The 25,000-nt window shown below is 35.4% G+C and overlaps 1 protein-coding gene across 9 annotated transcripts in view; it reads left to right on the top strand.

The window, feature by feature from the left end:
• FOXP2 (forkhead box P2) overlaps positions 1-25,000 on the top strand; it is a 547,280-nt gene that overhangs the window by 518,900 nt on the left and 3,380 nt on the right. For all 9 annotated transcript variants that reach the window (XM_032871040.1, XM_032871025.1, XM_032871034.1 and 6 more), the window contains 2 exons: positions 872-941; positions 1,718-1,881. In XM_032871040.1, coding sequence (XP_032726931.1) covers positions 872-941; positions 1,718-1,881 — 234 coding nt within the window. The remainder of the gene's footprint in view (positions 1-871; positions 942-1,717; positions 1,882-25,000) is intronic.

The raw sequence follows: 25,000 nt of genomic DNA, 5'->3' as shown, positions 1-25,000 counted from the left end.
AGAATTTATGAAAAGACTTTATTTAAAAAAATTAGGGATTTTGTTTCCTAAATACTCTTTTATTTTCCAGACCAAACTTTAGTATTAGGATCCACCCTGCTTTTTTTCCCACCGTCATTGTCAGCTACGTTTTATTGTGATTGAGATGATCAAGATATGGTCGTGTGAGAAAATTACTCACTAGGAAGTTTAAAATCACTATTTTTTTTTCCTAGAGAACGAGACTACCAACTTAAGTCAGAAATATAATAGAACACATTTTATGCCTAATAAATTAATGCCATATACCATTTCCCTACCCCCCCCAAGCACTGCTGCATTTTGTGAAGACACGGTTTTAATGTGTTTTACCTACTATTGGCCCTTCACTTTTGATTTCTGTAGTCAAGTATGTGCTAATTTCTACATTCAAGAAATAGTTAATCCATTATGTTGTCATTTAATTAACTATGGTAATTTGTTATGTTAATTCGTGGTGTTCTTGAAATTAACTATTAATTATTTCCTGATTGCATCAAATTGGTAATTGTGTTGTATATTTACATTTTTTAAATTTTATATGAATGTTGTTGTTCTTGGAAATAAAACCTTCACATAGCCAGAAATGGGGTTAGGGGATCCCCAAGGTGATGCCCCACTTTCCCTGTATGTCATAGTCTAAAGTTTCTATATTCCTGGACCGAGGTGATATGTAATATGTAGAGAATTACATATTTGAAATCTATCACCTCATTTCTGTGGCCTTAGATACCATCACTCTGGACCAGTAGTGTGAGACAGCAGGCCAGAATATATGTTTTTAGCTACAGTTCTTGATATCCACATATTTTCTATTTTGACTTAGAGATCATCTTTATATTTTTTCTTCCAGAAGCCCAACCTTAGTAAAAAATATACCTACCAGTTTAGGCTATGGAGCAGCTCTTAATGCCAGTTTGCAGGTAATATCATTAAATGCACCTTTCCAGTATCCTTGTATGCGAATGTTTTGCCTTTTTGTTGTTGTTTTGTTTGGCATGCCTTGTATTTAGGTGGGATTGTGACTGTTCTTAAGAGTTGGTTTGTCATCCAAGTAAGTTGTAGTACCTAGTACTGTAGAAAGCACTGGTTCTAATTCAAGCTACTTTTGATGTGAAGAAGCAAGAAGGACACCCTGTGGCAAAATCTGGAACACTCGGTTTTCCTGCAAATGCTAGATTGATAGAAGCTTTTGCAAATGCATGTGGCTATGCATTAATATTTATCCAGGCTGTCATAAATGATTTCACATCATGGTGTTGGGGAACATGGTGCTTGTGGCAAAAACTTTAAAGTTTAATTATAATATATAATTTTTATGCAGAGGAGGCAAATGTCAGGACTTCTTTATTTTGAGCTAAGTCCTGGTCATTTTTAAAAAGCAGAGCGACTGCTTCTGTGTTGGGGTTTTTCAGTCCGTGGGAGAATACAACATTTCCGCATGCGGAGGGCTGAAACACGAGTGAAAAAGTTTGCTGCGTGAGCTTGTGTGGACGCTTTCGCATCACACTTAATTTACTTGATGACCCTGCAGCAAGCTGCCCATTTGGAACTTTTGCCCTCCCCGTACGTTTTCTTTAAATGTTTCTAAAACATCCATACTGTGATCCGAACCCATTCATTCAAGAGCAATCTTCTTTTAAAGAAATATCTTAAAGGGCATTTCCAAAGTTGTTTTACACCTTCTTCGTTTCACTAGGCTGCCTTGGCAGAGAGCAGTTTACCTTTGCTTAGTAACCCGGGACTGATCAATAACGCCTCCAGTGGCCTGCTGCAGGCTGTCCACGAAGACCTCAATGGCTCCCTGGACCACATCGACAGCAACGGGAACAGTAGTCCGGGCTGCTCGCCGCAGCCGCACATGTAAGTGGGTTAGCAGGCCGGGCAACCGGAAGGGCCCGGACGCATATGCTTGTAACATTTGGTATTCGTCTGAAGTTTCTAGTGGTATCGAAGTCCAAAATACAGTTTTAAGGGGAGTTAAATTGCCCCGTGTTCATGATATGAGGAAGTGTATCAAAATCAGTTTTAATGCATCTTTTAGATTCTCTCCAATGTCCCATAATTGTTATACCAGCAGTCCTCTGCAAATTCTTTAGTACTAACATTCTCTTGGGGGTAGAGCACTATCTAAGATGAGTCTACATCTTATGGGTCATTATCACAGTTTGGTTTGTATGGTGCAATAAAAATATTCATGATGGAATAAGTTGTCGTAATTTTTACTACTATTACAGGTCTCTAAACCATTTATGAACTGTAGTCAAGATACTGCCCGTTTTTATAAACCGTAAAATGCAAAGTTTAACTGTTACCCACAGTTTACATAGAAGCTAGTAAAGTGTAACTTTTTGCCTGTCTTATAAATCAGTGTAATTACATATTCAACTTTAATTACTGGTGCGTCTGTATTGGCAAGGTTTATATGTTATATTTTATGCAAGACTACGATTCCTATTAATATTTAGCAGCTAACTATATCATTAATTACTCTAAAATCTTTCCCCTACCATCTTTTTAATGGAGCTGAGAGAGTAGATGTATTAAAAATTGATGTATTGTGGATTTCAGAAATGTGTATGACACTTTAAAAAATGCCTGGCCTTGTTCAGTAGGCCAAGCATATCAGTTTCTTGTTTACTAAAAAGTATTGACCCTGGTAGGACTTAGAATTCAGGAGAAAAAAATTATAATCTGAATAATGAAGCATATATACCATCCAGTTGTTAGGATGAGTCGACACTTAATGTCCATAGCACCTAGAGTTAAACATCATATACTTCTAATTTCAAGTTATTGAGGTAAGAATGGTACTTTCTCTCATTTTTATATTTTCTTCCCCATCTCTGCATTAAAGATCTAGTCAAAGACCCGAATGAGAAATGTGGTCTTTATGCATGCCTATTTCCATCTGACCTTTCCTAGGATATTATTTTTGTTGACTTTTTAAACATCTTATTCTATTTGACATATTAATGTCTTTAAGATCATGCGCCTAATTGTTTTATAGCGCTTTTACTCTATCACCTTTGCAAAAAAACACACTGTGAACATTAATGTATTTTATCAGGTTCCAAACCATTACTTTTTCAAAATGGAAAAATTTGTCTTTTGGAAGTGTCTTTAGATGTATTAAATAATACAAAAGAAGTAATAAAACTCGAAGTAGAAAGAACATGAATATATGCTCTTGAGAGTAGCAGTACTCTAAAACATGGAAAGTGAGCAATCAGACAAAAATTTCTATACCTCTGCTTTATCCTATTAGCTAGGCGGTGGGTAGCTTGAGGCCTTTTACTTTTAGCAGTTCTCCTGAGTATGCTGGTGCTCGCTCTCTCTATAAAATGCTAAAACAATAAAACTTTAAAGAGCAAACAAGAGTTAGATCCTGTTTTCCCCCTTTTTAAAAAAGCCCTATCTCAGAAAAATGAAAGATGTTCATAATGGAGGTGTTGGAGCTGCTGGTGTCACTCCCCGTGTTAGTCTGAAGCTTGTGTACCGTACAGAGACGACGGGCAGAGAAGTGTTTTCTTAAGTGTTAAGTGTCCAGTGATAAGGATATTAAAATAAAAAATTAACGATTCAATCAAATCATTTGTTAAACATTATATTTTATAACCTGAGATAATTATGGGGCTAACTGATGGCATTGCCAGGTTAGTTATATTTTTTTCATTTGGCAATTGCTATTTTAGATTTTTTCATTTTAATATCAATTTAGTTCAGTTAAATGTGAAATATATCAATGAAAAAATAGGGTGTGTAAAATGACATATAAAAATCATAGATTTAATGCCTGATGGGTTTATAAAACTAAAATGTTTGTAGTCAGCATATCATACGTTTTCTGCTCCTGTGAATTAGTGCATGTGAAAAACATTTATCTGTATTTTCCATAGAGAGGTATAAGGAAAGCTTCCCTTGGCTTATTGTGAGTGGATTTTGGAAAAAGACAAAAATTAGAGGAAGGCTGAATTGGGTCTTTTCCTAAATTATATAAATTATAATCAAAATTTTAATTATCTTGCAAAATATCGAGTTGTCATTCATTCTTTGAATCTGTTTCTGCTATCGTTAACTTTTTGTATATTAGACATAAAATATTATTGATGGAATGTCATTTCAGTATTCTGTATCTTCCTCCTTATAGAGTTTTAATATGCTTGTACCTAAAGAATATTAAGCATTTTATGTACATGATGAGACAAAGGAAAAATATTATCTTATTCTCTCCATCAAAATTGGGCTGCATATAATTAAATACACTTCAGTATACTTTGAAAATTAAACAGAAGTGAAAGAATTGTTAGAGAACATTGAAAACTGCATGCTTATGTGCCCTGAATTGAAGCCATGGTCCTTGTTTTTGGAGGGGAGTAGTTACACTAATGGAATAGCGAGGGAGAGGCAGAAAGGCTTCCGGCTTCCGGTATTTGGGCTCTTGGGACAGATGGTAGGGGTTCCAATTCCAGATTTAGCACTTAGTCACTGAGGAGGATTCATTTCTTTCCTCATTTTTCTCTACCGAAAATGAGGTAAGTAATAATATTGTCTACCTCATAGGATTCTTTCCAATGAAATGAGTGCCTGAAAGATAGTGATTCCTCCCCATGTCCCTCATAGTGCTGTGTACACAGTTATATTATATCTTGAAATACCTCATTGTTACTCTAAATGAAACTAAAAATAATGCTAAGATATTTCACATCTTAATGCCTTTCTTAAGGCATTCCATAAACATGTGGTTAGTTTCCTTGGCCATCCTTTTCCTTTTCCTCTCACCCCCTCTTATAATTCATGAAGTAAGCCAATCCACAAAAGGAAACCATATGAGACAGAAATTAATGGTAGGGAGCAGGTTACTCAGTCAGAGTCAGCAGGATAAGAGATGTTTGAGGAAAAAAAAATGTTATCCGAGGTTATAGATAATTAACAATTCATATGAATAATACCAGCCCAGAACAGGAATTCATGATCTATGCCTAGAAAACATTGAGTATTAGGTTTGATAGGAATTTAGAATATAAAAAGAAAAATAGAACTTAGAATATATGAAGTGGTGGCAGTAGACTGGTGAGGGTCTTAAACATCAAGCTGCAGTGTTTGTCTTAGTCGGTATGAAGCCTGGTGATGTTAGGAGCTTGAGTTTCACACTGTCAGACTGTGCTTTAGGAAGAGTAATCTGGGAGTGGGCTGAAAGACCCTCACAGGTGGTAGGATCTCAGGAGTTCGGAGAGACTAGAGAACAGAAGAGAGATACAGAGACTGAGAGCAGCAGATGAATTCTTGCGGTAGGCAGCGCCTGAGCTAAGTACAAGACAGCACGGAGAGCAAGGAATCAAGAAGGGCTGTGGAAAAAAGGAACAGACAAGACAACCCACTGAAATGCTGGGGACAAAGAGGGGAATTAGGAGAAATCATAGCAACCTTGAAGCTCTCAAAGAGAAATAGAAGTCACAAGAGGGTAGGCTTAAGAGGGAAAATGGTATGTTCACCATTTTGCTTATTGAATCCAAGAACGTAAGTGTCCTTAGATTCAGGAAACTGAACTTGGTTTAGTCTTTTTACTCCACTCCAAAATGGTAAAATCCAAATCCAAATGGTGACGTCGGAGAAGTAGACATATTCCTGGGACTGGTAGAGATGTTTTGAAGCTTTAGAAGAGTGGAATAGCTATGGGTTAATGCTTCTTAACAAATTATTTTTGGAGAACAGAACATGTTACATTATCAACCGCCTTCTGCAATTTGATGCTCCACATCTGACACTTTCTCTCCATTCCCAAGTTTTACTCTTAGAATGCCCTGAATGAAGGCTTTTGCCAAACTAGTACATTCATTCTGTCTTTGCTACTTGCCTTTCTGCCTTTTCCTTTTTCGGCTTTTCATCCTCTTTCTCTCACTTAAGTCCTACTTTCCCTTAAGAGCCTGGTGCTATTTTTCCCCGGAAGCTTGCCCCCGTAGCTATGCTATCAGGACCCACATTTTTTCCACACACACACTGCTTACTCCCTGTACCATGCGCTGCAACTAACGTGGCCTCGGTGTGAGCATGTGCACATTTGTGCCTTACCACATGCTTGCTTTGCAGATGTCCCCAGCTAAAGGACAGAAACTGTGTTTTATACAGTATATGAAATCTCTGACACGTCAGACCATGCAAAGTAAGTAGTCAGTAACCATATGCTAATGACTGTGGGAGATCAATTTATTTGAAATGGTTTGACTTCATGAAGTAATCCCTACAAGAGGAAAATCCAGGATTCTCTTGGAACCCTGAGGAAGAAGGAGAACAAGGGACTTTTGGGAAGAAGAGATAACTAAATATAATGTTCATCTTTATGTGGGAGCTAACAGATCTTTCTAAATAGTGGTAGAGTACACCTATGAAGTTTTATTTTTAATTTTAATTTAGTTTATATGTATTTTATAACTGTTCAAATTTATCTGAATAGTAAGTAGCAAGCCTCTTCACCTCATTCATGATTATCTTCCCAGACCTTGCTAGATTTTATTTATCTTGTTGAAGGTCAATTAAAAAGAAAAAAATTTACTGAAATTAATGCATTATTAATCAAATTGAATGTTTGAGGGTATTTTAGCAAAAAGTAGGAAAGGTTAAACCTGGGGGGAATAATATAGATTCTATATACTAAGCTTTTTAGACTTGTTTTGAGTCTTTTCAATCAAGTAGATTTTTTAAATCTTTATTTTCTCTGCTGTCAAAAGAGTTCTGAGCCATCATGGTCTGAACAAAGGAAAGAAAATGTCCCTTAAGAGTCTGAGCTGTGGGGCGCCTGGGTGGCTCAGTCAGTTAAGCACCTGCCTCTTGATTTCGGCTCGGGTCACGATCTCAGGGTTGTGAGATTGAGATCATCATCAGGCTCTGTGGTGGGTGTGGAACTGCTTAAGATTCTCTCTCCCCCTCTCCCCTTCCCCACTTCTCCCTTTCTCTCTCTCTTTCTAAAAAGAAGAAGAAGGAAAAACAAAGAATCTGAGCTGTGTATCATTACAGTTTTAGAATACTCTTCCCTTATGCACCTCAATGTCAATATTCCTTGCTTATTGACTTCTCAGAGTTCTATAGAATATGAAAAAATTAATTTAGATTCCTATTTTGTATCAATATTTGTCTCTTAAAAAGACTATTTACAGTGGATTGATGCTGTGTTCAAGTGGAAATAATTTGAACTTAATCTCTCCTCCAATGTGTTAGACTTGACTGAAAAGACAAGAAAACATTTAGACCAGAGCTGCAAGGTGATCTCATAATAGAATCATTCCATTTCCTCTCTCCTTGCAAACCTAAATCAAAAAGAGAAGTTTAGTGATACACCTACCATATTCGGCTCAACTTGGTTGTTTCTTTTTTTTTAACTAATCAGTTGTTTCTCCTCGCTCTCCATAAGTTGGCTCAGAATTGCCTTTTTTCTCTTGAAAAATGTTAAATGAGATTCCTATTTTTATATTTTCAAATTTTGTTTCTAGAGATCAAAATCAGTGCTCTTCCTGAACTGGTTTTGTATTGAGGGCTTTACGCACAAAGCCTTCCATTGTCATGTCGTTCCCCTTTCTGATTATTAGAGTCTCCTACTGTTGAGTTTTCAGATCATTTCTTACATGTCATTCCTGAATCCTTTTAGCCTCTATGTCATTTCAAAGTTCTACTTGCTAATATTCTATATTAGTTGCAGGTGATTATTATATTTTCTTCCTCTTATTAAAGCAAATATTTGAAGTTTGAGAGTTAATGATCTTCTATATAAAATCAGAATGTTAATACGGTTCATATAAGACTAGAAAATAAATTTGTTGTGTCCTTAGAAGCCAGAACTTTAGAGTAAGGAAATCAGAAGCTGAGGCATCACATAAAAGGAGTAGTGTAGCATTATTTCAGGACTACGGTGGGGATCCCAGTAATCTTTTTCATTAAGGTGTTGAACACATATTATACATGCCCCAGAACTTTCTATACCTTGCATGTCCCTGTCCTCTTTTCAGCATGCTTCTTGAGAACCTCAGTTTTTCTGTCATTTCAATGATAAACCTCAGCATGTCCTAGCAATAACATTTTACAACACAGCTAAAAGGGACTTCTGGACTCCCATTTTGAAAATCTAGTATAAATCATGAATTGTTTGGAAGCATAATGAAGATATTTAAGCATATAATACCGCCTTTCTTCCTCCTATTCTCTTTCGCCACCTTAAAATTTAAATTGCTCTTTGTAGGCACGTGTAGAATTTGCAGACCCTACACCTTTAGTTGGTGATATTTTATATAAAATCCCTACAGACCTTAGATCTCTCTGTGGACAAAAGCATTTAAAATTGGAGTGGCTCTGTATTTCAGAGGAAAACAGTTGAAAGTGACTGACAACTTGAGCAAGTAGAATGCTCCCTCTCATTATTTTCATGCCTGTTAAGCCCACACTTATTTTTGTTGGTATTTTGGATCATTAAGAGGCATTGTGAAGCTCTAAACATAAAAGCTTTTTTCCCCGTTGCTTTACATACGCTTTTGCAGATTTTCTAATTCACAACTTTTCAGTCACCTTTAATTTTTTTTTTTTTTTTTTTTTGGTCCTAACATTTCTAGGTCTCCTAATTTTCATTCTGATTTAATTCCATTTTTATTTAATCTCTGAACTTTTCATTAACTTTGCTAGTTAGCTTTGAGATCTCTTTCCAAAGTGATTGTACAGAACTTATGATTATACCAGCTCTTTATCATCTCATCTTTTTTTTTTTTTTTTTTTTTTTAAGTGCTACAAGTGTGGCTCAGTGGCTGCTATTCTTTTTTACATTATTCTGGTCCCCATATGTGGCACTTACAACTCATTCTAGTTCCTCTTAATAAAAAGATCCTCCCAGAGGTACAGTGCCTTCAGCTAAAAGGTGTTGTATCCCTACTGTGCCAATTGTGGAAATTTGTGGGTTCCTATAGGGTTTTGAAGGATTTTTATAGAACTGTACAGATGATATCTGACATCCATGGTACGAATCCCCACCATTTAGGCAAAATGTGTCAGAAAACTTTTAGCTGACAGTATTGTAGCTCACTGCTTCTGTTTCATATCTAAAGAAGTTACTTTTTTTAGAAGGTACATCTTCATTTGCACTAACACTAGTTGAGCCTTAGAAATTTCCTTTCTCTGAGGGTCAAAATGTCATTGACTGAATTGCTAAAAAATGAATATTGTTATTCCATATTAATTTCATTCTACCTCTACGACCAGGGAAAAAAGGTGGGTTTTTTTTGTTTGTTTTGTTTTGTTTTATATACCCATATGGTATTTTATTATTATTATTTTTAAGATTTTATTTATTTATTTGTCAGAGAGAGAGAGAGCAAGAGAGCGAACACAGGCAGACAGAGTGGCAGGCAGAGGCAGAGGGAGAAGCAGGCTCCCTGCCGAGCAAGGAGCCCGATGTGGGACTCGATCCCAGGATGCTGGGATCATGACCTGAGCCGAAGGCAGCCGTTTAACCAACTGAGCCAGCCAGGTGTCCCCCATATGGTATTTTAACTTCAGCTTTTGACATCAGGCTTGGGAAGTAGATGTGTATTTGGTGATGATGGGCATTTTATGACTAAAGGTGTTTATTATGTAACATCAGCTATCATTTCAGAATATTACTTAATGTGAAGTTGCTTTCCATGATAAAAATTATATTTTAATATATGTTAAAATTATATGTATTTTAACTACTTTGGCAGAATTTGAAATTGACCATTAACATAAGAACCACAATATACTTGAATACTTTGGCACCAAAAAATACAGTTTAAAACATTATCTCAGGGTCTCTACCCTCCATAAGCAGTTTTCATCATTAGGGTGGAATTCAAGAATTTGAATAAGCAACAGATGACCATCTAGTTTAATATAACTAGTGGAAACTCACGTTCTTTAGTTTGTTCAACGTTATCTTAATCTTTGAAGACTAAAAATAGAGTAGCATCATCAACACAGTTAAAAGTGAGGAGCAAAAGTATTCATTGGTCACACAATGTTACCTTACTATAGAAAAAATTTACATTTGCAACATTAAATCTAAGATCCTTTTGCTAATTAGCAGGTCAAAAAAAGGACAAAACGTATTAGATTTAGAATGAGAGGTAAATATTGGTTTTACTCCCTATTTCAATCTCATGTTTAAAACTAACAGAGCATAACTTAGCATAGTTCAGAAGAAAATGGAACAATGAGTCAGTCCTATATTTAATTTGAGCAAAGGAATCGTTTCAGCAGAGCAACCAGTCTCACGGATTAGACAGACCTAATGACATGAACCATACATCTGTAAACCCAGAGGAAAGTCATCTCTGTAAAGATATCCAGGAGATAGCTCCATCAAGAGCTAGCAGTGGATGGGAGGTATCCCATCAGGCCATTTGGCAAAGGGAAATAGACAGCAGTCCAGAAAGATGAGTAAGCCACATCGGGAAGGACTAGCCACAGCCAGAGGACCCAGTTATAGGACTTGGAAGCCAAGGCCTTCAAGGACCCAGAACCCAAGTTATCAAAGAGGGAATTAGAGCCAAACAGGGACAAACCTTTTGTGTACTCTCATACCCATTCTGACAGTTTGACTGAGACTTAGTCCAAGAAACAGGGCAAAAACACAAGTCCTGGATGAATGGTTTAATGGAGTTCTGGAGCAGCCCCAAAGCTGACTTAATGGCTGTGTGTCAAGATATAATTTAGACTTTTTTTTTTAATTTCACTGGCCAACTGATTAGAATTATAAAGATCCTTCACTCCATAGCCAGACATTTGTTGAAAGTTTTTATTTGGGAGACACAAAATGGAATAGTACTAATTGTACCTCAACAGGCAACTACTGTGATTCTGAGAATGGGCAAAATCTATCTGTGCTCATCTAGAATCAAAGCAATTACATCTGTATTTTCATTTTTTTACAGCTGTTTGGATCACATCTATTACCGTTATCAATCAAATAGAATGATAAATCATAATGAATTTTGTTGTTATGTTTTTTCAAGAGCACTACAGCAAAACTATCTGAAATCATTTGGGAGTGAGCCTTCAAATCATGTAAAATCCCGTTTCTTTAAACAATGTTGCATAAATTTGAATAAATTTCAATATACTGTTGAAGGTAAGGGCAAGAAATCTTAGAGAAAATTTGATACACATATATATGCATGCAATTTATAAAATTATGTTTATTGACCTTAATCCACCTTTTTGTTACATTTGTTAGAACTTCTATTGACTTTAAATGGAACTTTGGAACTCCGTCTCAGGGTCAGACCCATTGGGTGTAGGATAGAATTATAAACTGTATCGTTTAGACAGGCAATGTATCTTAGAAGAGAAACTTTTATTATAGTCATCTGGAAATAATATTCCTTTGCAATCAAACACTAAATGGGTGTGGTTTTTTAGGTGACAGATTAAGGGAGATACAAGATTTATTAAATATATTAGGATTAAAGTTGTATTCTCTCCTTAAGATGAAAAACTAAAATTTGTCTGTTTATCTTTAGCCAAGGCAAAAAGGTACAGAGAATTGATTAGGGCATTTTCCAATTACATTCTGAATAAAACAAACAATACAAGGTATATATAGAATGAGGAATCATTTGTTTGCTCCAGTGTTTCTCTCCCTCTTAAGGATTACACATTTCTGGGAAGAGGAATATTTTTCTTTTCATGAAGAAATAAGCAGAATTTCTGTCTGTTGATATGAGGTAATACTGGAGTAGTAGTTATGAGACTGTTCTAATGGTAGCTATGTGGAGATTCATTCAAATCAAAATAAAGATAATTCAGTCAACAGTAAATTTTTGTGATAAATGTTATTTTAGTTTACAAAAAAGAAAATTTTGCAAAATAATAAACTGGAAAAAATTGAGCCATACTAGTAAAGATTGGTTTTATAATTTCTTAATTAATTAATAGTGAATTTATCATGTCTAGTTGTTTTATTTATATGGACTTCTTACTGACTTTTGTAAATAAGAGAATTACATATTTTTCTAAAGTGTGTTTAATTTAGGATATAAAATCTATATTTTAGTGGAAGAAGTCAGCCTTATCATTTCAAAAGAATAAAATCTTAAGTACAATTAAGTAAATAATTTCTTAATAACAGTGTAACTTTGTGATTTAATTACTCGCATTAGCCTAAGATCATGTCTCATTTTAAGAAGTACTAAGAAAATATTCTCTTTTAAAAACAAACCTTTCCTTTTAAAACTTTAGTTTTATTAATTAGCTTATTTCTTTGATATGTTAAACTAAAATACTTCCTACACAAAATATTAACAAATGTTTAAGAGTTACTAATGTTTAAGACACATGAATTGTTTCTCACTTCAACATGACTTTATACGAATGGAAATAACTAAATGTAATTTTTATAAATCTACCCTTAAATTCCAAATATAATTATATCATTTCCTTGTATATGTGCTAGAAGGAAATGACTAAAACTGAATTTCCCTAATCTCCATTTTTCATATGCTTTCTAAATGAACATCAATTATTTTACCAGTATTCCCATAAAACTTGTTCTTTGGGGAAAAGAAATCCAAACTTTTTAGAAATTACTTATTTGATGTGATTATATCTACTAAGATATCAGTTAATAGTAAGTTAGCTACTCAAAAATAACAAACAAAACCAAAAATTGAGTCTCGTGAAACTACATATTTCCATCTTAATAAAAGATTCATGTTTATGTTTTGGAATTCATTTTACATCTACAAACAAGGATATTTATGTAATAAGCATGAGAGCTGTGCCATTAGCAAATACAAAATAATTAAACCAAATTTTATTCAAGCACATATAAAATTGATAGTTAAAGCGCTAATCTTATTCTTTGATTTTTTTTTATAATGCTTATATATTAGTGGTCATCATTATTCATGCAACAGTTATGTGCCAAGAACTAGATCAACATGGTAGATAGTTAAAAGAAAGTCCCACCTTATCCAGGTATTTCCTTTTAACTAGAAAAATTTTGATGTTGTTTTGTGAAACAGTCAAATCCTATGCAAATCAGTGGATAGCATTAGCCTATAGCAATACTCAGTGTACTCTGATATTTCTTAATGTCATTAATCAACAATTAGGCCATAATGATAAGTAAGAGATAAAGAATTTGTATGACTATAAGTATTTTCTGTTGGAGTTAGATGGTGTATCCCATGTAAGTTGAAGGTGTCCAACTAAACTGAGTAGAAGCAAAGCATGGTTAGGGACTGCACAGATTTCAATATACTCAGTATGTTTCTCCAAGTAACTGCAAATATAAATTCATTTCACTGGGTTAAGATCGCCATATTGGGTCAAATGAAATCAGTTTCCACAGTAAAATTGAAGCATAGGGCCCTAACACTATTTATGAGGATAAGTTTTTTACCATTATCCTGGAAGTAACATTTTTTATAGTAAAGACCCATAGTTACTGATGGAAGCACATTTATCCTTCTGGTGAGCTAGGACAGGGGGAAAGGCTACAAATATTCTCATAAGATTTGCAAAAGATATATTATACCCTCTTTGTAAAAAAAAAAAATGTTTATTACTCTTCTCGGTAGGCACACTGTATGAAATGTATTACAGTTTTACTGAAATAACTAGGATTATCTAAAGAAAAGATACAAGGGAATCTCCTATAATGAGTAAAATGCAAAAATAATTTTAATCTAATCTTACATTTAGTTTTGACTTGTAAATGTTTGATAAAATTAACTTTACATTTCCTGAAATTGCCTGTATTGTAGATAGGAGCCATTAACTGTAAATTTTTTTTCACAGCATTTGCTGGCATCTACCATAACAATTTAAGACTTTAAGATTTTATCATTAGGTTCCTGGTATTAGTAGATATTGTTTTACTAAATGGCTCAATCAGATTTATATTATGCCACTGAGTTTTTCTCAGACATAATGACACTATGTAAATATTTTAATTGTCACATTGATAACATCTAAATAAGGACACTCCATTGATTCTTTACAGTCTAACATCTATTTGCTTAAATACATTTCGAATGTCTCAGTTTAAGAGAAATTTATTCACAGTACTTTCTTATTCTAAGAACAAAACAAAACCCTGAAACAGTATATCAGACCTTTTACTTAGTCCTGAGTAAGGAGCAAAGGAAGACAATTTACATTCCTCTAGGGAATATACTGTGTGACCACAATCTAAAAAGCTAAACTTCCCCATTATAATATGACTCTTTGCTTTAGGGTATAGGCAAACATTAACATTTCTTCTGCCTTTCATTGGTGCCTTGGGTACTTACAAATTTCACAACTGAAGAAGCAACACATTTCTCTAAGCAATGAATCAGTCTGTTAATGTAGTTAGTCCTCTGTGTTTTCAGTGTATACCACTACTGAGGGTGGGCTGTAAAATGGAAAGATTAAACTAGAGTATAAACATCAGTTGCTACTTGGCATTTCCTTTTGCTACAGGCTTGGCTGGTTGCATAGAACAGAGACAAGTTTCATTCATTTAAGTTGAACAAACATTTAATGAGCAACTATTGTGTGCAACACACTGTGCTGAAAACTGGCAGAGGGTCTGTATCCACAAAGAGGTAAAAACTCTAATAGAGGGGTGGAGATGCACATAGTGTGAGAGACCAAATAAAGGAAGAGCCTTACAACCAAATTGTAAATTCAAAGCCTTACGTGTAGGTTCACGGAGAATCAGAAAAGGCTTTGTGGAGGTTGTGGCTTTGAGTTAGGCCTAACATGAAGTAGATTTTTAGGGTGAACTTTATGAAATTATTGCTATTTGACAGGTTTTGCTTGCAAAAATAGTAATCAAATTTTTCAACCTAATTTTACGCAGAGATAAGGAAAGAGAGGTGCGAAGGATTTGAGGATTACAAGCAAAGGCAACTGAGGTATAAGCATGGGTCTCATTCAGGGAACAGGTAATAATTCTTCTGCCTTAGTATGGGCGGTCTGCCTAGAGAGGTATCTCTGCTGTTAAGATTGGACAGGGACTGGGACCCCTGTCTTAGAGTTCATTAGTCTCCAAGCTGATGGTAGGGTAGGGACATTTTAAAAATTCATCAATTATTTGGAAATTGTTAGCAAAAACCTCACAGGTACATGTTACCCACTTTTAAAAAGACTTACTTTTTTGTTGTTGTTACTCATCTCTGGAAATTCTAGATTTTTCAGACTTGAGAAAATAGCCATACTTAATGCCCTTTTCCTTTGATACTCAGTTTTAAAATACATTTTTCTTTTTTTTTTTAAGTTTTTATTTAAATTCCAGTTAGCTAACATACGGTGTAAGATTAGTTTCAGGTATACAATTTAGTCATTCGACTCTTCTGTACAACATCGGGTGCTCATCGGAACAACTGCCCTCCTTAATCCCCATCACCTTCTTAACCCACCCCTCCCAGCTCCCCTCTGAACCATCAGTTTGTCCTCCATAGTTAAGACTCTGTTTCTTAGTCTGCATTTCTCTCTCTTTTTTCCCCTTTGCTCATTTGTTTTGTTTCTTAAATTCCACACATGAGTGTGAAATCATAGGGTATTTATCTTTCTCTGGCTGACTGATGTCGCTTAGTTTAATACTCTCTAGCTTCATCCATATTGTTGCAAATGGTAAGATTTCATTCTTTCTTGTGGCTCAGTAATACTCCATTGTACATATACACCACTTCTTCTGTATCCATTCATCAGTCTATGGACACGTAGGCTATTTCCATAACTTGGCTATTGTAGATAGTGCTGTTATAAACATTGGGGCGTGTGCGTCTGTTCAAATTAGTACTTTGGGTAAATATCTACTAGGGCAATTGCTCTATCATAGGATAGTTCTATTTTTAACTTTTTTTTTTTTTTTTTTTTTTATTTGACAGAGATCACAAGTAGGCAGAGAGGCAGGCAGAGGGAGAAGGAGGAAGCAGGCTCTCTGCAGAGCAGAGAGCCTGATGCGGGGCTCGATCCCAGGATCCTGGGATCATGACCTGAGCCGAAGGCAGAAGCTTTAACCCACTGAGCCACCCAGGTGCCCCTATTTTTTAACTTTTTGAGGAAACTCCATACTGTTTTCCAGAGTGACTACCCCGGTTTGCCTTCTCATCAACAGTGTAAGAGGGTTCCCCTTTCTCTGTGAACTCACCAACACCTAATTATTTCCTGTGTTGTTGATTTTAGCTACTCCGACAGGTATAGTTTTGATTTGTATTTTTTTGATAATGAGTGATATTGAGCATCTTTTCATGTGTCTCTTGGCCATCTGGATGTCTTCTTTGCAGAAATGTCTGTTCATGTCTTCTGCTCATTTTTTATTTGAATTATTCATTTTTGGGGTGTTGAGCCTTATAAATTCTTGATATATTTTGGATACTAACCCTTTATCAGATAACATCATTTGCAAATATCTTCTCCCATTCCATGGGTTGACTTTTAGTTTTATTGTTTCCTTCACTGTGCAGAAGCTTTTTATTTTGAGCAAAGCCTTTACAGTGACATAAGAACACAGACTAAAGATTAAAAATAAATCAAATTTTTTGATACCAAGGATCAACAGCCTTAATGAGTTTTTGTGGTCATTGCTGCTACTGGCATCATAATCACAAAGAGGACAATAGAGTTTCATTTTCAGTATCTTCCTGTCTTCCACTTTCTAACACCCAAGCTTTCTGGAATCAACTTCTCCTCTCCCTTGAGCAATTAAAACAACAAATACAAAGATTAACCAAAATTGTGTATGAATTATGAACAGTTGTCATCTCTTTTGATTTTTAGAATTTTTCACATAGATTTAGACCCGTCCAGCTCCATGGTAGAGTTTATCAGGGAACTATTTCACATATGTATAAATTTAGGAGCAAAGGATGCAAAGCCTTTTTATTCCCTGACCTATAGCCTAAATTCTTCACTTCTCTCCTCTGTTTCTAATCCCTCCACCTCAGTCCTGACCATCATTACCTTATTACACTGTTTTAGTGACCTCCTAACTGGTAACCCTACATCCAGTGTCCTATACTCAGTCTAGGCTTTGTAAGTTAATCCTCCAAAAACTCTTCTATCTTTTCACTGTCAGGCTCAGACACCATCAATAGCCCTTCAGCTAGCAGAGAATAAATTTTAAACTCCATAAAATGCAACTCAAGGGCCATTCACCATCTGACCTTGTTCTGCTTTCTAACATATTTCTTTATTACCAACCATCCTTTCTCCATGGCCTCTGCACGCTCTCAGGGTTCCCACAACACATTTAAGATTATCCATTTTCCCCATTTCCACTCAGAAGGCTCTTTGCCTTGTCTCTGCATTATGAACATTTTCACATATTTCAAACCCTACCTGAAATGACACCTTCCTCCTTCATAAAGCACTCACTGATTGCATTGCCAGGATTTACCTCCCTTCTTTCCTAACACTTTGTCAACAGTGATATCGATCACATCCTGCCTGGTATCAAAGTTACTTGTGTATACATCATACTTCCTCTGCGGCACCGGAAACTCTATGAAAACCATTGTCCATATCAGCCCCTAGTCCAGTAGTTTGCACATCATGTCGAATTGATTCTTTTCACTTCTAACAAGAAGTAACTGTTATCCTCTAGAAGTACTTCCATTTCATTTATTGGCTTTGTACCTTTCTGTCAGGTAATAATAACAGACTTTCTAGCTCTCTACCACTAAATAGTTTCCCTCCAGTTATCTAAAATAGCATTTGAATTCTCCCAAGTGTAAATTATCTTAAATTAGGAGGTGGGGATGCCTTCTTTAAGCAAGAAACATAAGTCACTGCTTTTCTGTAGTAAATAGGAGTTAGTGGACTAAACAGAGTAGCTGTATTATAAATCTCCCATTTTGTGGGAAGAAGAGCTTTTAAACCATTCACAGTGAATTTCTAGATTCTAGTTGGAAAGAATATCCACTATTTACCAAGTGGGTCATTTGCTTTAAAATCAAAGATAAACTTGCATCCAAATCCACTCAAAGAAATACAACATATTTATCAGGTTAAGAACTACTAAAGTTTACCTTCTGTCTGCATCCTTCTGTTACAAAGATTGGTCCTCCTAAGTCTGTACTAATACAGATGCCTGGCTTGTGTTATGCCCAATAATTAAATAATTGAATGGCAAAACCATCCAATACAAACTTCATAGACTCCCTCCTTAAGATAGGTTAAACATAAGTCTCTATTATCCTTCATGCAAGATCTCATGAGGAAGACAGTAAAAATCAGTGACTCTACTAGTTTTACTTTTCTTTCTTTATGCCCTTAATTCAAAAATAAATAAATAAATAAATAAAGCTTAATCTTTGATGTTTCAAATGTATAGCACCTGTTTCATTCCTGGAAACAACTGATTTTATTTGTTTAAAGTAGCTTCTACTTTACTTATTATTAAGGACTGCAGTTTTAATCTGTAAGACACCTCAAGTCATCATTGAAGTAAGCGGTGCATAAATTTCGAATCAGTGGTGGGGGGAGAATGGCATGATGACTATCCCAACCGTCTTCAAATCCAGAGAGAGTCATCACCAGAATAGTCAAAGATTTCTCTCCTTTGTCCACCTGAGCTTTCTCTTACTTTGTTATCTTAAAAGAATTCCACTAAGAGTATATATACTTTGGGATTCTTCTTAGATACAGGTAATCTCTCCCAGCTGTTAATTCCTCCCATCTCACTTAATGGCTCCTTCTCTTAGTATACTTATGACAGGCCATCTCGTAGTTATTTGAGTACATATTTCTTCCATATTAGACTGAAAGTTCTTTCATAGATATTTAATGCCCCCGCAGTGCCTTATATGTAGGAGGTACTCAATAAACTTTTGTTAAATTAATTATTGGCATTAAGAGGTAATAGTTACATGTTATTGGCTTTTCCCATCAAAGCAAGATTGAAGCTTTTTACATCATTACAGACACAGGGGACTTGGCTTAATCCACAGCATAAAGGAATATTGGGCAGAAAACGTTTCTTCCTAATAGGTGTGTGTATGTTGCTAGATCTCTGAAAATTTCCACTTTTCAGTCAGCTTTGAGTTCATTAAGTTTTCTCTAGCTAAATATATATAATCAGACTTCATAAGCCAAATGTGATGCAGGCCTGGACCATTCAATGCATGCATGTTAATGATTTTAATGACAAAATGATGATGAGGCCTGGGATGGATGGCTGAGGAGAATAAATAGAGGAGCTCCATGTACAGAGCTTTGCACTGACAGCCCTTCTACTTTGCAGTTTGCTTTCCTCTGTTGATCTGAAAATGATCCGAGATTTGGGGCACCTGGGGGGTACAGTCGGTTAAGCAATGGACTCTTGATTTCAGCTCAGGTTGTGATCTCAGGATCAGGCTATTGAGCCCTGGGTCAGGCTCTGCACTCTACACGGCGTCTCCTTGTCCCCTCTCCCTCTGCTCCTCCCCCTGCTTGCGCGCTCGCGCGCACTCTCTCTCTCAAATAAATAAATAAAATCTTCTACAAATATTAAAAAATAAAAATAAAAAATAAAATGATCTGAGATATGACATGAACTTTTTGGCTTAGTGTTTTAGTGTTTAGGAAATTACTGTTAAATAATTCTTTGCAATAATTATTGAAATATGCTGTGTTATTTTGCTCCCTTGATTTTATTACCTTAAATGTACTTTTTAGGAAGGGCAGCTGTTATTAGGATTACTTTAATAACCCTAATGCCTGGCATCTGATATGTGGGGCCCATATATCATTGTTTTGTGACTTTTCTGATACAGTAATAAAAATCTCACTTTGGGAGAATGGCTAAAATATTTTTAGAGCTAATTAAGCTCATACAGTGTTTAAAAATTAATTCATGTATTTATACCATATCTTCTCCCCAAAAGTATTTAAGGTTGTAATTGTATCATAACTATCTAACATGTATTGATCACTTATGACCCAGGCTCTGTTCCAACTGGTTTACATGTATAAAAAATCATTTAATCCTCATAATGACTATATAAAATAGGTACTTTCTTATTCCTCCTTTGTGAATAAAGAAAATGAGGTAGAGAGACATTAAGTAACTTCCCCAAAGTCACATAGCTAGGAAGTAAGGAGGCAGGATTCAACACAAATGTTTTATCCTCAAAGCCAATATAATTATATATAATATATGTTATATTATATATAATTAACCACTTAAGCACTGCTGCATGACCAAAGTTATAATTGAGGTGCCTAAACTGTTCAGTAGTATTTTATACTATACTTATAAGTTAATCAATATATTGAGTACATAAAATTTTTTATATTAAATTACACCCTGGGTAATTAAAACCTGTAAAGTAATTTCATTGGAGAAGGGGATGCAGAGGGAAGAACTGGTGAGCACTGAGCAGAGAGGGTGTTTCTTTAAAAGGATTCCTTTATTTGAATCATCAGAAATGTTTCTATGCTGGAGGGGAGCATTTTCCTAGAAGAATTAATTATCCTGTAGTGATGTTTGTACATTAGGTACCTTAAAGAATTGAACATTACAGAAATACCTACCTTTTTTTCCCCAGATAAATTAAATGAGGGATGACTTGGTGGCTCAGTCAGTTAAGCATCTGCCTTCAGCTCAGGTCATGATCCCAGAGTCCTGGGATCAAATCCTGCATCGGGTTCCTTGCTCAGTAGGGAGCCCGCTTCTCCCTCTTCCTGTCACTCCCCCTGCTTGTGCGCTCTCTTTCTCTCTTTCTCTCTCTCTGACAAATAAATAAAATCTTTAAAAAAAAAAAGAAATTAAATGACCCTTGTATCTGTAATGGGGGCAAATAGGGAAAGATTGCTAATGGCCACAGAAGAGACTAATGTCCCATTTGTCCTGCAATCCACCAAAGACATGTGGTCTCCTGGTGTTTGATTTCCCTTCAATTTTCACACAACAGAACGAATGAAAGCATGGAGCTCTCTGAGATCCAAAAATGAGAAACTTCATATGAGTAGGTGTAATCATGATCAAATTTTACTTGAATTTGATTGAATTTTAATTGAAAAGGATTCCATCCATTTATAGGCATAGGTCCTGGAACTTTCAAGCAATTTTATTCTCAGAGATGTTTACCCTCTCTTGTTACTTTTTATTTCTTTCTTAGATAATAGATTGGTAGCAATCAGTATTTTGGAAAATTGAGTATTAATGACTATTGGCTTTGATTTCACTTTATTTTAGTAAGTTAACAGCCTAATACTGTAACCTTAAGGGAAAATTTTCTTAACATCTTTCCCAGTCTCATACTTTGTTTGTGAACTAATTCTGGATGGAAAGGATTCCAAGAATACTTAATTCCAGAAAGAAATTTTTCCTTTCTCTCTCTCTCTCTTCAGTAGGCTCCACACCCAATGAGGGGCTTGAACTCATTACCCTGAGATCAAGAGTTGCATGTTCCATGCATGGGCTGAGCCAGCCAGGCATCCCAAAATTTTCTCTTTTAGATTTAGTGCAACTGAAACTCTTACTGACTTGATGGCACACAATTCATTCTATCAACATGTATTTAGTAGGTGTTTGCTATATGCGTAGCTCTCCTGGTCTGTGAAGTTCATAGCCTCATTGGCAAGACTTGGTACAGCCACCACTAGAAAGAGTTGCAGTGTACCTCTTTAAGGCAACATGGGATAGCAAGAATAACAAGATTCCAAGAAACTTTCCAGAAGCCAGCATGTGTGCCAGTCCTGGCTTTAGCTGTGCTTACAACACTTGGAAAGTGGCTTCTTTTCTAATCTGTGCAATGGGAGCATTGAATAAAATTATGTTTGATAGAATCTTAGGATTCAAAGATTCTGTAGTTTAGAGCATCAGAATGATTAACAAACAAACAAATAAAAAATGCTTTGGAGGGACAAGGTGGGAGATCAGTGCAAACTGGATGGTCAAACCAAGTCTTTAGAAGTAGGCAAAAGTTGGTCTTTAAACAGCAGACAGGTTGTGCATGGGTAAAACATGAAACTGAATGGAATTTCGGGTTCTGTGTACCCACAGAGGTTTGAAGACAGCACATAGACTAAGCACATGAAGTGACTTGGAATAGGAACTAGGCATGATGGGGTTTTTTTGTTTGTTTGTTTTTATTATTTATTTATTTTTTAAAATTAACATATAAAGTATTATTAGCCCCAGGGGTACAGGTCTGTGAATCACCAGGTTTACACACTTCACAGCACTCACCATAGCACATACCCTCCCCAATGTCCATAACCACACCTCCGTTGCCCTCCCTCCCTCCCCCCAGCAACCATCAGTTTATTTTGTGAGATTAAGAGTCTCTTATGGTTTGTCTCCCTCCCAATCCCATCTTGTTTCATTTATTCTTATCCTACCTCCAAACCCCCCACTTTGCATTTCCCCTTCCTCGTATCAGGGAGATCATATGATAATTGTCTTTCTCTGATTGACTTACTTCGCTCAGCATAATATCCTCTAGTTCCATCCACGTCGTCGCAAATGGCAAGATTTCATTTCTTTTGATCGCTAAGCATGATGTTTTAAGGATGATATTTGGCATCTGGAATACACATTTTATTCAGAAATGCTCTTGTTCATAGGTCAGTTGAGTCCTACCTACTGAATGACTGAGAGCTTTTGGCTTAATTCTGTCTCATCCTCTGTATCTCAGTTCACACAGATTTGTGTACAAGGCAATGACATAATTAAATAAACGTTCCTTGCATATCAAAATCCTTCAAAAAGGCAAAGGAACATACCTTCATAGGTATATCCTTTTTCAAAAATTATCTCTATATGTTTGTGTTTTAAAAAATACATCGTGTTTGCTGTTCTTCTTTATCCAAAATTTGAGACTTTCCCACAGGTCCTTTATTCAATTAAAATCCAACCCAGAAAAGTAAACCCCAAAGAACTGGATACTCGTAATATGGCAGCACTGCAGCTGAGGGGCCAGTGAGAGTGGAGCAGGGAATTAGGAAACAAGAGTAGAGAGACCACTTAGGTCTTCTCAGAGCTCTCATCATTAAGACACACCAACTACATAAGAGGTCACATCATTTGACTAAAATACAGGATACCCAAAATAATATTAATTGACTTGAGGGTAATCCCATTGAACAGTTGCTAAATATCTGTGTGTATCTTGTCAGCCACTAAGTATCTGTTTAGAAATATTCAGCTATTTAAGCTTGAAAGTTCTGAATATTCATAGGTCATTTATGAGACCTAATTGGGAAAAGGTGCTATTATATTAACCTTAGGAGTTTATTCTAATTATTTCCAGTACTTAAGAGTTTTAGCATTTACTAAAATGCTCTGAATTCCAGATTGAAGTTGGAAAATCTAAAATTATAAATTCAACTTACAATGATTATTAAAACAAAACGTCATTTTTAATAAAAGTCATTAAATGAATATGAACTTTCACAAGTAATCTTATTAGAAGATTTCATTTGTATATTTTAGAGGGTACTTTGGGAATATTAACATTCGATTTAATAAGTGTTTAAAATTCTGGACGTGTCTATGTGGTACCATAATAACGAATTGGTTTATCAGTCATTTTACTCAAACTATTGGCTAGTTCAATGAAACACTGAGTCAAAGTAGTTGTTGAATTCAATTGGTAGATTTTTTTTTTTGTCAAAATAATTGGTTTTGCCTTTAAAATGATCCTCATAAACCACTTTTATGATTTCAGGCTTTTACTCTTTTTTATCATCTGTGGGTACGCACAAGCACGAATTATACATAGATTCCCCACCATGACCTCTATGGTGCACCTTATCAGGACTGCATGTTTCTAATTTTCTAACCAACTATGTAACCTTTCATTAGGAACAAACAGTTTATTTGTTGCATAAAAAAGTATTTACAAATTAGCTGTATGCATATATTAGAAGCCCTACTTTTCAAATTTATATGTTATTCTTTAATAAATAACATCGGTTATTTCAAGGACTCCAATTTCATTTAATAATTTCTTATGCAGGACAATAAATAATACCTTGGAGAGTCAAAACAACAGTGGTTTCCTTATATCAGTAGTAAGTTGCTTTGGATTTAACGCAACTTTGCACACACAGAAAGTGTAAGCCCAGTAACTTCAGTTTGATTAAATATCAATGACAAACTCTCTTCTTGGCTTTTTATTTGTATTGGCTACAATATAATTTCATGATTTACCCCACAGAGTGCAATAATGGTCTTATAATGGCCACTTCCCATAGTCTCTAACCTACCCCTAGGGAGCAATTCATACTGAGAATTGAGAGATTAGAGCTGATAGAAGCTGGATACAGTAGAAACATTGGGGACATTTCAGTTTTCTTTGCCCATGCATGCAAAACGTGCGAACAGTTCCAGGAATGATCACCCGCAGTTGGCTTTCTGACTGGCTTTTAACTCTTTCTCATATACCCTGATACTCCTCTGATAAAAGTTACAGTCTTCTGGAATCTCACTTAACCACTATTAGCCTTTAAAGGATTAGCTGTTTAAACAACTCCCTCCCCCACCCTACTCCAAGGCAATTAATTGTTCAGTTGTTATCAGATGGAACATGAGCCCAGTAAGGGGCCAGAAATACCAGGAGGAAGATTAATAAAAGAGAAAAAAAAAATCAAACCAAAATATGGTTGTCTTCACATTATAAAAAATAAATTGATCGGAAGCTTAGTCTACTTTTTGTTCTATCTCAGTATTTTTTCAGACGTGATATTATTTCTAATCAAATGCAGTTTTCAAGTAATTTTTTCTTAAAGTCGGTGCAATACTTGAAATGATAATATTTAAGTTGATACACTTAAAATGTTCAGTTTATTAAAGTCCAGTTACAGAAATAACAAAATAAATGTTCTTGTGGCATATTCTAATATCCATTTTAAATTATACCCTCAGTTTCAAATTTTGCCAAGTGTCTCATCACAGAAAAATAATGTATATATTCTAATTTTTCAGGATTTTGTTTTATTTTTGCTTTAAAGAATATGTCTCTAAGGACATCTGGAGATGGCTATGAAGAGAAAATCTAAAAACTTT

The sequence above is a fragment of the Lontra canadensis genome, unplaced genomic scaffold (assembly GCF_010015895.1).
Source record: "Lontra canadensis isolate GAN:19392208 unplaced genomic scaffold, GSC_riverotter_1.0 scaffold2, whole genome shotgun sequence".
Lineage (NCBI taxonomy): Eukaryota > Metazoa > Chordata > Mammalia > Carnivora > Mustelidae > Lontra > Lontra canadensis.
The sequence above is the reverse complement of the archived record's forward strand: the minus strand, read 5'-3'. Positions and strand labels throughout refer to the sequence as shown.